The following is a 14,100-nucleotide window of genomic DNA, read 5'->3' as shown; positions in this document are numbered from 1 at the left end:
TAACAAACCTCTAGATTATTAATTAAATTAATTAATTAATTAAACAAATTAAAAATATATAAAAACCAAAAATAACTCACCCCTGTGGTCGCAATCCTGTCGACGTTTTCCTACCAGTAGAGAGCGATACTGCTTTGCACCTTCTTGGGAAGGAAATCCATTTATGGTTAGCTGTAACAAAATAAAATATTACTTTTCAAAGTTTCTACTTGATTTATCATGATTTACATATACCTAGGTTGCACCCTATATCTAAACTTTAGACCCCTTGATTGACCACCCTACCATTCTAATCCTAATCCCAATGACCGTTAGAGCATAAATACAAAAAATGATAGTCCTATAGGAACAACTTCCTCTGAAAAATAATAATTTAACATTGCACGGTTTGGCACCCTATAACTAAACATTATACCTGATGATATGTAATTTTAACATTCTAATCTTCATTCAACTGACCCTTACAGAATTACTACAACAAATAATTATGTAACAAAAACTACTTCCCCTGAAAAGAAATAATTTAATATTGAAGGGTTTCACACCCTATAACAAACCTCTAGACCCCTTGATTGACCACCCTACCATTCTAATCTTAATCCAAATGACTCTTAGAGCATAAATACAAAAAATAGTAGTCGTATAGGGACAACTTCCCCTGAAAAGTAATAATTTAACATTGGACGGTTTGGCACCCTATAACTAAATTTTAGACCCCTTGATTGACCACCCTACCACTCTAATCTTAATCCAAATGACTCTTAGAGCATAAACACAAAAAATGGGAGTCTTATAGCAACAACTTCTCCTGAAAAGTAATAATTTAACATTAGAGGGTTTCTCACCCTATAACTACACTTTAGACTCGCTGATATATTATTTTAACGTTCTAATCTTCATTCCAATGATCCTTACAGCATTAATACAATAAATAATTGTGTTACAAAAACAACTTCCCCTGAAAAGTAACAATTTAATATTAGAGGGTTTCGCACCCTATAACAATCCTCTAGACCTCTTGATTGACCACCCTACCATTCTAATCTTAATACAAAGGACTAAGAGCATAAATACTAAAAATAATATTCGTATAGGAACAACATCCCCTGAAAAGTAATAATTTAACATTGGAGGGTTCCCCACCCTATAACTAAACTTTAGATTCGCTGATATATTATTTTAACGTTCTAATCTTCATTCCAATGATCCTTACAGAATTAATTCAATAAATAATTGTGTTACAAAAACAACCTCCCCTGAAAAGTAACAATTTAATATTGGAGGGTTTCGCACCCTATCACTAAACTTCAGACCCCTTGATTGACCACCCTACCATGCTAATCTTAATCCAAATGACTCATAGAGCATAAATACAAAAAATAATAGTCGTATAGAAACAACTTCCCCTGAAAAGTATTAATTTAACATTGGAGGGTTTCGCACCCTATAACTAAAGTTTAGACCCGCTGATATATTATTTAAACGTTCTAATCTTCATTCCACTGACCGTTAGAATTAATACAACAAATAATTATATGACAAAAACAACTTCCCCTGAAAAATAACAATTTAATATTAAAGGGATTCGCACCCTATAACGAACCGTTAGACACATCAATTGATTACCCCACCATTCTAACATTAATCCAAATGACCCTCAGAGCATAAATACAAAAAATAATAGTCCTATAGGGACAACTTCCCCTGAAAAGAAATAATTTAATATTGGAGGGTTTCACACCCTATAACAAACCTCTAGAGCCCTTGATTGACACCCTACCATTCTAATCTTAATCCAAATGACTCTTAGAGCATAAATATAAAAACTAATAGTCCTATAGGGACAACTTCCCCTGAAAAGTAATAATTTAACATTGGAGGGTTTCACACCCTATAACAAACCTCTAGACCCCTTGATTGACCACCCTACCATTCTAATCTTAATCCAAATGACTCTTAGAGCATAAATATAAAAACTAATAGTCCTATAGGGACAACTTCCCCTGAAAAGTAATAATTTAACATTGGAGGGTTTCACACCCTATAACAAACCTCTAGACCCCTTGATTGACCACCCTACCATTCTAATCTTAATCCAAATGACTCTTAGAGCATAAATACAAAAACTAATAGTCCTATAGGGACAACTTCCCCTCAAAAGTAATAATTTAACATTGGAGGGTTTGGCACCCTATAACTAAACATTATACCCGATGATATGTAATTTTAATATTCTAATCTTCATTCAACTGACCCTTACAGAATTACTACAACAAATAATTATGTAACAAAAACTACTTCCCCTGAAAAGAAATAATTTAATATTGGAGGGTTTCACACCCTATAACAAACCTCTAGACCCCTTGATAGACCACCCTACCATTCTAATCTTAATCCAAATGACTCTTTGGGCATAAATACAAAAACTAATAATCCTATAGGGACAACTTCCCCTGAAAAGTAATAATTTAACATTGGAGGGTTTGGCACCCTATAACTAAACATTATACCTGATGATATGTAATTTTAACATTCTAATCTTCATTCAACTGACCCTTACAGAATTACTACAACTAATAGTTATGTAACAAAACCAATTTCCCCTGAAAAGAAATAATTTAATATTGGAGGGTTTCACACCCTATAACAAACCTCTAGACCCCTTGATTGACACCCTACCATTCTAATCTTTCATTCAACTGACCCTTACAGAATTACTACAACAAATAATTACGTAACAAAACCAATTTCCCCTGAAAAGAAATAATTTAATAATGGAGGGTTTCACACCCTATAACAAACCTCTAGACCCCTTGATTGACCACCCTACCATTCTAATCTTAATTCAAATGACTCTTAGAGCACAAATACAAAAAATGGTAGTCTTATAGGAACAACATCCCCTGAAAAGTAATAATTTAACACTGGAGAGTTTCGCACCCTATAACTAAACTTTGGACCTTCTGATATACTCTTCTAACGTTCTAATCTTCATTCAACTGACCCTTACAGCATTAATACAACAAATAATTATGTAACAAAAACAACTTCCCCTGAAAAGTAACAATTTAATATTGGAGGGTTTCGCACCCTACAACAAACATCTAGACACATTGTCTGATCACCCTACCATTCTGATCTTAATCTAAATGACTCTTACACCATAAATACAAAAAATAATGGTCCTGTAGGAACAACTTCCACTGAATAGTAATAATTTAAAATTGGAGGGCTTCACACCCTACAACTGAACGTTGTACCCGTTGACAGATCATCTTACCATTCTAATATTAATTCAAATTATCTTCAGAGCATAAATAAAAAAAATAATAGCGCTACAAGAACAACCTGTCCTGAAAAATAATAATTTATCATTGAAGGGCTTCGCATCCTATAACCAAATCTTAGACCCTCTAAGAGATCATCTCACCACTCTAATATTAATTCAAAGACCCTCAGAGCATAAATACTAGGCGAAAATAGTGCTACAAGAACAACCTGCCCTGAAAAGTAATAATTTAACATTGGAGGGTTTCGTACCCTATAACTAAGCTTTAGATTCGCTGACAAATTGTTTCTTTATATTTAAATGGGTTTTAGAGCTTAGAAACAAAAATTGTTAATAAACTCTATTGTAAAAAGTTTAGTTATATAAACTATTAATACAAAGGGTTTATGTTAAAATTCCTGAAGATGCCCTAAAGAGGCGTTATACTTCTCAAGTATATTAATAAACAGTCTTTCAAGGGTTATCCTTGTGCTGGAATACTGTTTTTATGTAGCCTAATGTAAATAAAATTCAAAATAGTAAAAAAAACATACCTTCATGGCCCCAATCGGTCTATTATTTCTTGAAATATGATCGTCTTAATTAGCCATTGTTAGGAAAAACCAAAAGCAGCTGAAAGAAAATTAAAATACGTATTAATTATGAAAGCCAATAAAATTTATTATTAGAGGGTCTCGCACCCTATAACTAATCCTTAGCCCAGCCGATACAGTTCTAATATTAATATAAATTATCCTTAGAACATAAAAACAAAAAATAATATTGCAACAAGTACAACTTCCCGTGAAAAGTAATAATTTAGCATTGGAGGGTATCGCACCCTATAACTAAACTTTAGACCCGCTGATATATTATTTTACTGTTCTAATCTTCATTAAAATGACCCTTACAGCATTACTACAGCAAATATTTGTTTGACATAAACAACTTCCCCTAAAAAGTAATAATCTAACATTAGAGGGTTTTGCACCATATAACTAAACGTTAGGCCCCCCGACAGATTATTATACCATTCTAATATTAATATAAATGACCCTTAGAGCATAAATACAAAAAGCAAATAGTGCTACAAGAACAACCTCCAATGAAAGATAATAATTTAATTTAACATTTGATTGCTTCGCACCCTATAACGAAACGTTACACCCTCTGACAGATTATCTTACCANACTAAACGTTACATCCTTTGACAGATTATCTTATTATTCTAATGTTAATTCAAATGACCGTCAGAGCATAAATACAAAAAGAAAATAGTGCTACAGGAACAACGTCCCCTGAAAATTAATAATTTAACATTGGAGGGCTTCGCACCCTACAACTAAGTTCTAGATTCGCTGACAAATTATTTCTCTTAATTTAAATGACTTTTAGAGCTTAGAAACAAAAATTGTTACTTAACCCTATTATAAAAGGTTTAGTTATATAACTATTAATACAATAAAATTCCTAAAGGCGCCCTAAAAAGGCCAAATACGTATCGAGTATATTAATAAACGGAATGTCATCCAAGGGTTGTTTTTGTGCTTGAATACTGTTTTTATGTTGCCTACTCTAAATAAAATTCAAAATAGTAATATATCAAAAGACCTACCTTCGTGGTCCGAATCAGTGCATTCTACTTCTTGAAATATGATCGTCCCAATTAGCCATCGCCAGGAGAAACCAAAAGCAGCTGAAGCAAAAATAAAATACGTATTAATTATCAAAGCCAATAAAATTTATTATTAGAGGGTCTCGCACCCTTTAACTAAACTTTAGACCAGCCGATATGTTATTAAACCGTTCTAATATTAATTTAAATTATCCTTAGAGCATAAAAACAAAACATAGCAATGCGACAAGTACAACTTCCCCTGAAATGTGATAATCAAGTGTTGGAGGGTTTCGTAAATTATAAGTAACCTCTAGACCCTTGACTGATCATCCTACCGTTCTAATATTAATTCAAATGACCCTCAGAGCGTAAATACAAAAAATAATAGTGGTATAACGACAACCTTCCCTGAAAAGTAACAATTTAACATTGGAAGGTTTGACACCCTGTAACTAAACATTAGACCCTCTTACAGATTGTTACACCATTCTAATATTAATTTAAATGACCCTCAGAGCATAAATACAAAACAAAAATAGTGTTACAAGAACAACATCCCCTGAAAAGCAATAATTTAACAATGGGGGGCTTCGCACCCTATAACTAAACGTTACACCCTCTAACATATCATCTTCCTATTGTAATATAAATTCAAACGACCCTCAGAGCATTAATTAAAAAAGAAAATAGTGCTACCTCCCCTAAAAAGTAAAAATTTAACATTGAATGGCTTCGCACCCTATAACTAAACGTTACATCCTTTGACAGATTATCTTATTATTCTAATGTTAATTCAAATGACCGTCAGAGCATAAATACAAAAAGAAAATAGTGCTACAGGAACAACGTCCCCTGAAAATTAATAATTTAACATTGGAGGGCTTCGCACCCTACAACTAAGTTCTAGATTCGCTGACAAATTATTTCTCTTAATTTAAATGACTTTTAGAGCTTAGAAACAAAAATTGTTACTTAACCCTATTATAAAAGGTTTAGTTATATAACTATTAATACAATAAAATTCCTAAAGGCGCCCTAAAAAGGCCAAATACGTATCGAGTATATTAATAAACGGAATGTCATCCAAGGGTTGTTTTTGTGCTTGAATACTGTTTTTATGTTGCCTACTCTAAATAAAATTCAAAATAGTAATATATCAAAAGACCTACCTTCGTGGTCCGAATCAGTGCATTCTACTTCTTGAAATATGATCGTCCCAATTAGCCATTGTCAGGAAAAGCCAAAAGCAACTGAAGCAAAATTATAATACGCATTAATTATCAAAGCTAATCAAATTTATTATTAGAGGGTCTCGCACCCTATTACTAAACTTTAGACCCTCTGATATATTATTTTACCGTTATAATCTTCATTAAATTGACCCTTACAGCATTAATACAACAAATAATTGTGTGACAAGAATTTCCCCTAAAAAGTAATAGTTTAATATTGGAGGGTTTCGTACCCTATTACTAACCTTTAGACCCATTGCCTTATCATCCTACAGTTCTAATATTAATTCAAATGACCCTTAGAGCATAAATACAAAAAAATAATAGTGCTATAACGACAACCGTAACATTGGAGGGTTTGACACCCTGTAACTAAACGTTAGACCCTCTGACAGATTGTTATACCATTCTAATATTAATTTAAATGACCCTCAAAGCATAAATACAAAAAGAAAATAGTGGTACAAGAACAACCTCCCTTAAAAAGTAATAATTTAGCATTGGAGGGTTTCGCACCCTATAAGTAAACTTTAGACCCGCTGATATATTATTTTGCCGTTCAGATATTAATCAAAATGACTCTTAGATCATAAATACAAAAAATAATTGTGTTACAGGAACAACTTTCACTAAAAAGTACTAATTTATTATTGGTTCATAGTTCTAATGTGGTTTTAAACGCCCTTAAGGATATAATGTAAAAATATTGTGGGATCTAAACAACTTCCCCTGAAAAGTAACAACTTAAAATTGGAGGGTTAGTAGTGCGAACCCTATAACTAATCTTTAGATCCGTTGACAAATTAATTCATTGATCTTAATTTATATATCAGAAAACTTACCGACGTGGCCCCAATCAATACGTTCCATTTCCCGAAATATGACCGTCCCAAAAATCTTTATCAGGAAAAACCAACAGCAACTGAAACAAAATAGAAAATACCTATTAATTATCAAAGTTAATAAACGTGGCACAAAAAAATCATTAAAATGCTTAGGTGTATTAACAACATCCTGACTGGCCTGTACGGCCCTGTTGTTCCTTGTAATAGCGATTGTCAATAGATTAATAGCTAACATTTTTGATCATTATCTCGTTAAAACCTAATCAATATTTTTAAAATAATCAATGAAGTACGAATAGCAGAAAACTATATAGAAACTGTCGAACTAAGAAAAAACATTCTTATTTTCCGAATAGTACATAGCCTGGTAAATGAACCGATTAAAATAAAAAATACTTATTGCTATATCCGGAATAGTACAATTTCCCAACAGGGGATGTTAGATTTATTTCACTAGTTTTTCAAATTGGTCCTCATAAAGCACAAAGCACACATCCCCTGTAGTATTAGTATATCTGAGACACAATTCAATATCTTACATTTTTGGCCAAAGATGATATTTGCTAATTTCTAAGACATTAAAAAACTTTCTATATACAGCCCAAATGAGTAAATTACTTACTCTACAAAGTCTTATAAAACAAATATTTTACAAACAAAAACAAAAAAAACAGGATTTTATATTACTGTAGCTAATGCTCTTGCTTCAAATCGTTTCAAAATTCCAAAAGAAATTCATAACATAAACAGCAAACAGCATTTTTAAATGAAATGGAAACATTTAAAGACTGTAATTATAATACAAGAAATAATTTGCAAACAATTTTTAAAAACAAATAATTTTGTATGGATCTAGCTAGCCTTAAATACTTGTGGCGAAAGAACTTTTATTGTTTTTTTTTTGTGTAAATATTTTGTACATATATTTTTCCTAATTTTATTTCTGTTATAATGCATAATATTTCTTCAATGTATAGTACGACTTCTCATCTTTTGCATGCCTTTATTTCCTTTCTATTTCTATTCTATTGTACCTAATCACCTTTACCTAGAAATCTAACTGCAACCGTTTCTGCATGCACCTTTTACTAATAGCTGGCCTTTCCCTTAATTACCTTACTTAAAATTCTATACTGTTGAACCTCTTCAATTCTTCGTATTTCTGTAAGCTCGTGTCTTCAACCCCTATTGCCAGTCTTTGTCTATCTTGAGTATTCTATCTCTTTTTACTAACATTTTCCTACTATAAATACTCCTAACATCCCTATCAGAAATTAATTCATCCAATTCATCTGCGTCTCTACGTTCAACCGTCTCTTTAGTAAGTTCTCTTTTCCTGTTATAAATTGTTATTATTGTCTTTGCTATTGTTATTGCTATTGTTATTATTATTGTTGTTGTTATTTCTTTGTGTGTTTTGGCTGTTGTGTTTTATTTTTACCATCTGTTTGTTTTGTTGTTTAATTTGTTGTTGGCATAAAATTTTGGTTAATTGTTTAAATAGTGTTTTTTAATTATTTTTATTAATAATTATACTAAAGACACTAAATACTATTTAATATATAAAAAACAATAAATAAACTGTGCTAAAAGTAAAACGTTCTAAATGGAAACATAAAAAAGTTTTTTAAAAAAAATAGCAAAACCCACGCCCAAGCCTCCATCCCACCGACCCAGGTATATGCCGAGATCCCCGGACTTCAACCACCGCGATATACCGAAGTATATCGGAGTACTTAAAGTCAAGGAATTCGGCGTACAACTGAGAGGGAAGGATGAAGTATTGAACGTAGGTGAGTAATAAGGGCCGACCGCCAGTAAGTACCTGACTCATTCCTGCCCAATTGCAACACTTAAGGCGCCCTCCATGTGCAGCGGCAGTACTAAAGCCAGATAGTTACCGTATTACTACTTGCCTACGTCTTCTCTGGCCTGGCTATATATACTCGTTCTAATGCTTCAAATGGCAGTGAGCGTTTAAACAAAAATTACTTTTTTTATGAAAAGTGTAAATATTACAACGATAACATTTTAACACAGTACGAGTATCAATATTTAAAAGAAATTTGTAGAGCAGATTTTGTTTAGGACAACTAAAAAGGCTAATAACAGCAATTTTCTTAGAATTACGTAAAACCATTAAGTTTTCTGTTAATGCCCAAAACCTCTAGTCTATGTTACTTTATTAAATGAAAAGGCCTTTCAAATAAAATACACAGGCAAGTAGAAAGTAAGAAAACTCGTCAATACGTAAAGAAAACTTACCAAATAAAATTGCAGAAAAACAACACCTATCACATTACAATGATGCACCTTTTTCAAAATTGATTCCACCACATACACATACAACGTTTTAGAAATCATTCCGGAAAAAAATCGTTTAATAGAAAACGTATACATTTTTCCCGTAATCTTTGGCGTACTGTTTTCCTCACAGCTTACTAAGCAACTGAGTGACGTGTGACCGTGAAATGGAAAAGTCCACAGGAGCTGACAAAGAGCGAGCATTACACAAAAAAGAGATAGATAGATGGACCAATTTATCAAATAAACCATTATTTAAATATTAAATATAAATAAATATTGATTTCTTGTTTAAAATTTACCTCTCATTGCAAAAGCTAACAAAAAATTATTAAGAAATGAACTTTACATGACGAAGTAATTTGATAATTAAAGAATTGTGATTATTTCTAACAAAGAAATTTAACGTTCTATCAATGTATTCGTTTACAACAAACCACACACATGCGCCAACAAGTTATATGACCTTTATCATATAAGACAAATAGATAACTTTTTAATCATCATGTTGTAGAACTTTGAGAAATAATAAAACATATGACAAAAAAATTGCAATATTTAAAAACATGTATGACAGAAAATTCCAGTATCGGCAAGGTCAAGATTAACACTAGAAGTATTTCAGCAAGACTAAGAAATAGAAAGACTGGGACAGTGGGTTTTGCTTTACTCATCATTACTCTTTCGGAGTCAATGGAATTATTAAAAAAGTCAACAACAGGACCGTTGTGAGTGTAGCAAAACCCAATTTTGGATACAATGACTACAAAGTTCTTAACAGGCGAAACTTTTCAAACTTGATTTCCTTTTTTCGCATGTCTCCTCTCTCCGAATCCATCAATCCCGTCCTTCGAATCCTCCTGCTCCGTAAAAGGACATACATATATATAAACCGTATACTCATAATCATCCCCGTACCTACTGTATACTTGGTTGTGTCCCCAAAGTCCCGTACGAGAGGTCGAAGTCTCGATGCGGAGCGGCTCAATGTTCAAACTTCTTTCAAACTTTCGTTGTCAGGTAAACGAACGGTATGAAAATTTCACGTTTTACTGGACTCGCAATGAGTTGACGACAACAGCAACAGCAGCGGTACACAAAATAACCCAAGTTGCCGTTATAATGCAGTGACGTGCTCGAAGAATTTCTACAGTAATTTCGTCTTTGTTATTGAATTATCTGGCAACTTTTCATCGCCGCGATTCCCTCTTTATCTTCCCTTTACACTTCAGTTGGTCCGCAGCTTTCACGGTTGTATTCGAATGCCTTTCATCCCCCCGTCCTCCTTCTGCTCACTCTCTATCTCTATCTCTGTCACATCTTCTTGTCCTCGTCCCGTTTCTCTTTCCGAAATGTTGACGGTAACAACATACAGAGATTTCTCGCAGGTAAAACCATAATTACAAAACCGCCATACAACGTCGTAATGTGCATGTTAATGTGCCGACAGTCGTAATAGTAAACTATTAATAAACGTTCGATAACCGGAAACTACCCCCTTCCAAGACTCCTAAAGTTTAACGCAGTAGATGATTTAAAAAATAAAGTTGAACTATGCCAGAAAGAAATGCTTCCAATATTTAATTCTCCACACAGTTATTATCCAAAGCGCACGTCTAATTTTACTAGAGTCAATTGATTTAAATTATCCTCCGGAGTAGGTACTATAAAATACAACTAGTATAAGGTACTTTACATCTCGTAAGCTAATAAATAATTAACTTGACGTGAATAATTACATCTCTTTGAAATTGATCGAGTGAAGATAAAGGTAGGAGACGAATAATCCGAAGATTGGTTGCTTTTCGGTATCTAACAAGTAAGATATTCCAGGATAGCAGGAGCATTAGGGATAAAAGACAGAGGACAACACAGGATCAAGTAGCATTTAATAAAACGAAATCACTTCTATACTGGCGAATGGTTGATTAAGAAACTTGAAAAAAATTGTTAAAGGTGTACGTCTGGAGCATGGCTCTGTACGGGTGCTAAACGTGGATGATAGACGCGGCAGATAAGAAAAAGTTACAGGCCTGACGCTGGAAGTTGGCGGAAATTTTAAAATGGCGTGGATGCGCGGTGACAAAAGTAGGCAGTTTTAGGTATAAAGATTGCAGCCCTCATTCTTCAGTATTCCTATCAGGGGCGTAGATTAAATATTTAAAAATAGGGATCAGTGAGCAAGTAATAGACAGACAAACAGAAGAACTAATTGTTGATGTTGGTGACAGTGATAGAGATTCCCATGATGACAGTGAATGTGAAAACTAACTATAAAACAAAAGCAATAGGTTAATTTTTTCTTTTTGATAAGTCATGTTTTTACATTATTTTCTAGTACGCTACTGTCCTATCTGTATTAATACTCTAATTTACGCCTACTGAAAGCTTATTTGTGTATCGGTTCCAAGTGACTTACCCAAATAGGTCATAAATTGCCAAGGACCTGCGCGACCGCTCGCCAGCTTCCTTCGTCAGACCTGTAGAAGCGTTGGAAATGTATTGTTACAAAGAAGAAAGTGTAAGAGAACAGGAGCAGGGAGTCAATAAGAAATAGGCGAGATAGGTTGGTAGGCACTTCTCAGGCATGAAGGTCTGGTCAGAGACGTATTAGAGGCAGAAACAGGAGTTAAGAGGAGTGGAGGGAGACCTAGATTAGTTTACTGTTAACAAATAATTAAGGATGGGGGTTGTTCCAATTTTAAGGAAATGCAGAGATTAGTCGAGGGTAGGAAAGAGTAGAGGTGCGCGTCTAACCAGTCCTAATACTGTCGACCTTATGATGATGAGTGGAAATGAGACCTTTCTTACACCTATATTTTTCTGAAACTCAGATTCTTCCTTTGGCGTGCACGCTCAAAAATTCCATTCGAAAATCTTTTTGATTCCTTTGTAAGACAAGCGCAAGGCAGGCGCATTTTTAACTACTTTACGTACACTAACACATCTACACTTTGAATGCTTCCCATTTAAATAGCTTTCAGCAATGTCGCGTTCCGTTGTTTCTTTTCTAGCTGCAGACATAAGAACACTAGGGGCGCACAATGCTCTCCTCCTTTATGGGAATCCTGATAAGAATATACGCTACATATTACACGTCCTTTCTTCCTCTATTGCACTCTGGGAAATTTCGAATAAGAACGAAAGACCTACTTTTGCAATGTTTCAACACTATCGCTGCTGATGTATCGCATATGCATGTAGACTAATGTAAATGACACTTTTCCCCGATAATCGACCAAGGCGCTTACATAAAGCTTTACAAGCGTCAACATCACACGAACTTACGAGCTTTTTTATCTCGTTCGCAGTGGAAAACACATTCATTAATGAAATTTAAAAATCAATAATAATTTTTCAATTAATAAAAAACGTATTTTGTTGCAAAAACGGTCAAGATCTATTGTGTGGGAGCCTTCAAAGTTGGAAAAGTCACATTCACGGCCGGTAGTTTTGTAAAAAAGAATTGTAATTATATTCCTTTAATTTCTCTTTATCTAAGTAGTGAAAATCCTGGAAAATTATTATTTAAATGTTTACCATAAGGAGATTGACACAACAAAAAAATAACAGACAGATTTCGGTGAAATTAATTTATTTTCTCAAGGGCTATTAGAAATTTAAACATCTGCTGAATTTTTTAAAAGAAAATGTTTTCTAATAGATTTGAGAATCCATTAAATGTGTCAATAATTTTATGAAAACAAAAACACAGATTTTAATAGAATATTATCTGAAGAATAAAAAGGCTTTATAATGCAAAAATTACTTTTGTTGCACTTACAGTAGAATCCGCTTATAATGACATCGAAAGGAAATGACAAACACGTCATACTAAGCGGGCGTCATACAAAGCATAGTCTTAGAAAATAAACAATTTTCTATTTTGGTTAGTTATTTAATTTAAGAAAGGTCAGAAAAATGAGCGAAAATGTTATCATTAATCATTTGGGTCACTACAGCCGGATATGATTTCTAGAGAATCAGTCATAATAAACGATATGTCATTTTAAACGGAGTCATTATATCCAAACCTTCCTATGGAGAATTAAATATAAGACAACCAAACTTAACACTGTAATTACTTCATATTAAGCGGTTGGTCAGTATAGACGGACACATAATAAACGAATTCCACTGTAATTCGTCAATTAGATGGAAAAGTTTCGAGCGGGCATTTATATAAAGATATTACAAATGATTGAATTTGTGTAAAACCCTTGAGTGGTTAAATTGAAATTCGAATAGGAAACATTAATTTTCTGACCGATGTAAATAATACTTTTGGGGTGGCTATTTAGGATCATATTCAGGGAGCAAAAATTCAAATCCCATTTTTATATTCGGACATAAATATGATTTCATCCCCTATCCGTTCTCTCAATATATATAAATCACCGCTTGCCTTAAAATATACATATATTAGTTTTTCAATTTTGGCATTTATACTGCTTTAATTTCAGTATTTGTTAAGGTGAGGGTTAATAAAATATTTGGACAGATAAATGATTGGTTCGATGGCTCGGGATGTAGCACTTACTTTAGAAGCTTCTGTTTTGCAAAAAGATACTTTTGACGTGACAACGTCTTATAATTCGATGAAGCCGGCTGCACGCACGAAAAAACATGACTCATGCGGCGTTACCTCGCTCTGAGGCGTTCTATTTAAGGCTTGAAGTGCAAGTGAGAGCGCGGAACGAGCGACAAAGAGGCACAATCGGCCTCCGCGTTCGGCAGCGTTCGACATCTGTCTCTCTCCTACTTGAGTGAGCGATGCGTCCGCGTGGACAGCTGCTATACAATAATACATTTCCATTTACCTCCTTCTCTATA

At 33.5% G+C, this 14,100-nt stretch overlaps 1 protein-coding gene across 4 annotated transcripts in view; it reads right to left on the bottom strand.

Annotated features, from left to right (window-relative positions):
• LOC108734380 overlaps positions 1-14,100 on the bottom strand; it is a 120,308-nt gene that overhangs the window by 5,078 nt on the left and 101,130 nt on the right. The window contains exons 1-7 of one of the 4 annotated variants that reach the window (XM_018465923.2): positions 9,570-9,643; positions 9,229-9,453; positions 6,961-7,040; positions 6,056-6,136; positions 4,884-4,964; positions 3,823-3,901; positions 81-171 (exon numbers count right to left, since the gene is read on the bottom strand). In XM_018465923.2, the coding sequence (XP_018321425.1) occupies positions 81-171; positions 3,823-3,828 (97 nt within the window). In that variant the 5' untranslated portion in view covers positions 3,829-3,901; positions 4,884-4,964; positions 6,056-6,136; ... (1 more) ...; positions 9,229-9,453; positions 9,570-9,643. Of the gene's footprint in view, positions 1-80; positions 172-3,822; positions 3,902-4,883; positions 4,965-6,055; positions 6,137-6,960; positions 7,041-9,228; positions 9,485-9,569; positions 9,644-14,100 lie in introns of those variants that run through there. The other 3 variants (XM_018465925.2, XR_003231402.1, XM_018465922.1) reach the window with 3 other exon arrangements.

The sequence above is a fragment of the Agrilus planipennis genome, unplaced genomic scaffold, assembly GCF_000699045.2.
Source record: "Agrilus planipennis isolate EAB-ADULT unplaced genomic scaffold, Apla_2.0 scaffold54, whole genome shotgun sequence".
Lineage (NCBI taxonomy): Eukaryota > Metazoa > Arthropoda > Insecta > Coleoptera > Buprestidae > Agrilus > Agrilus planipennis.
The sequence above is the reverse complement of the archived record's forward strand: the minus strand, read 5'-3'. Positions and strand labels throughout refer to the sequence as shown.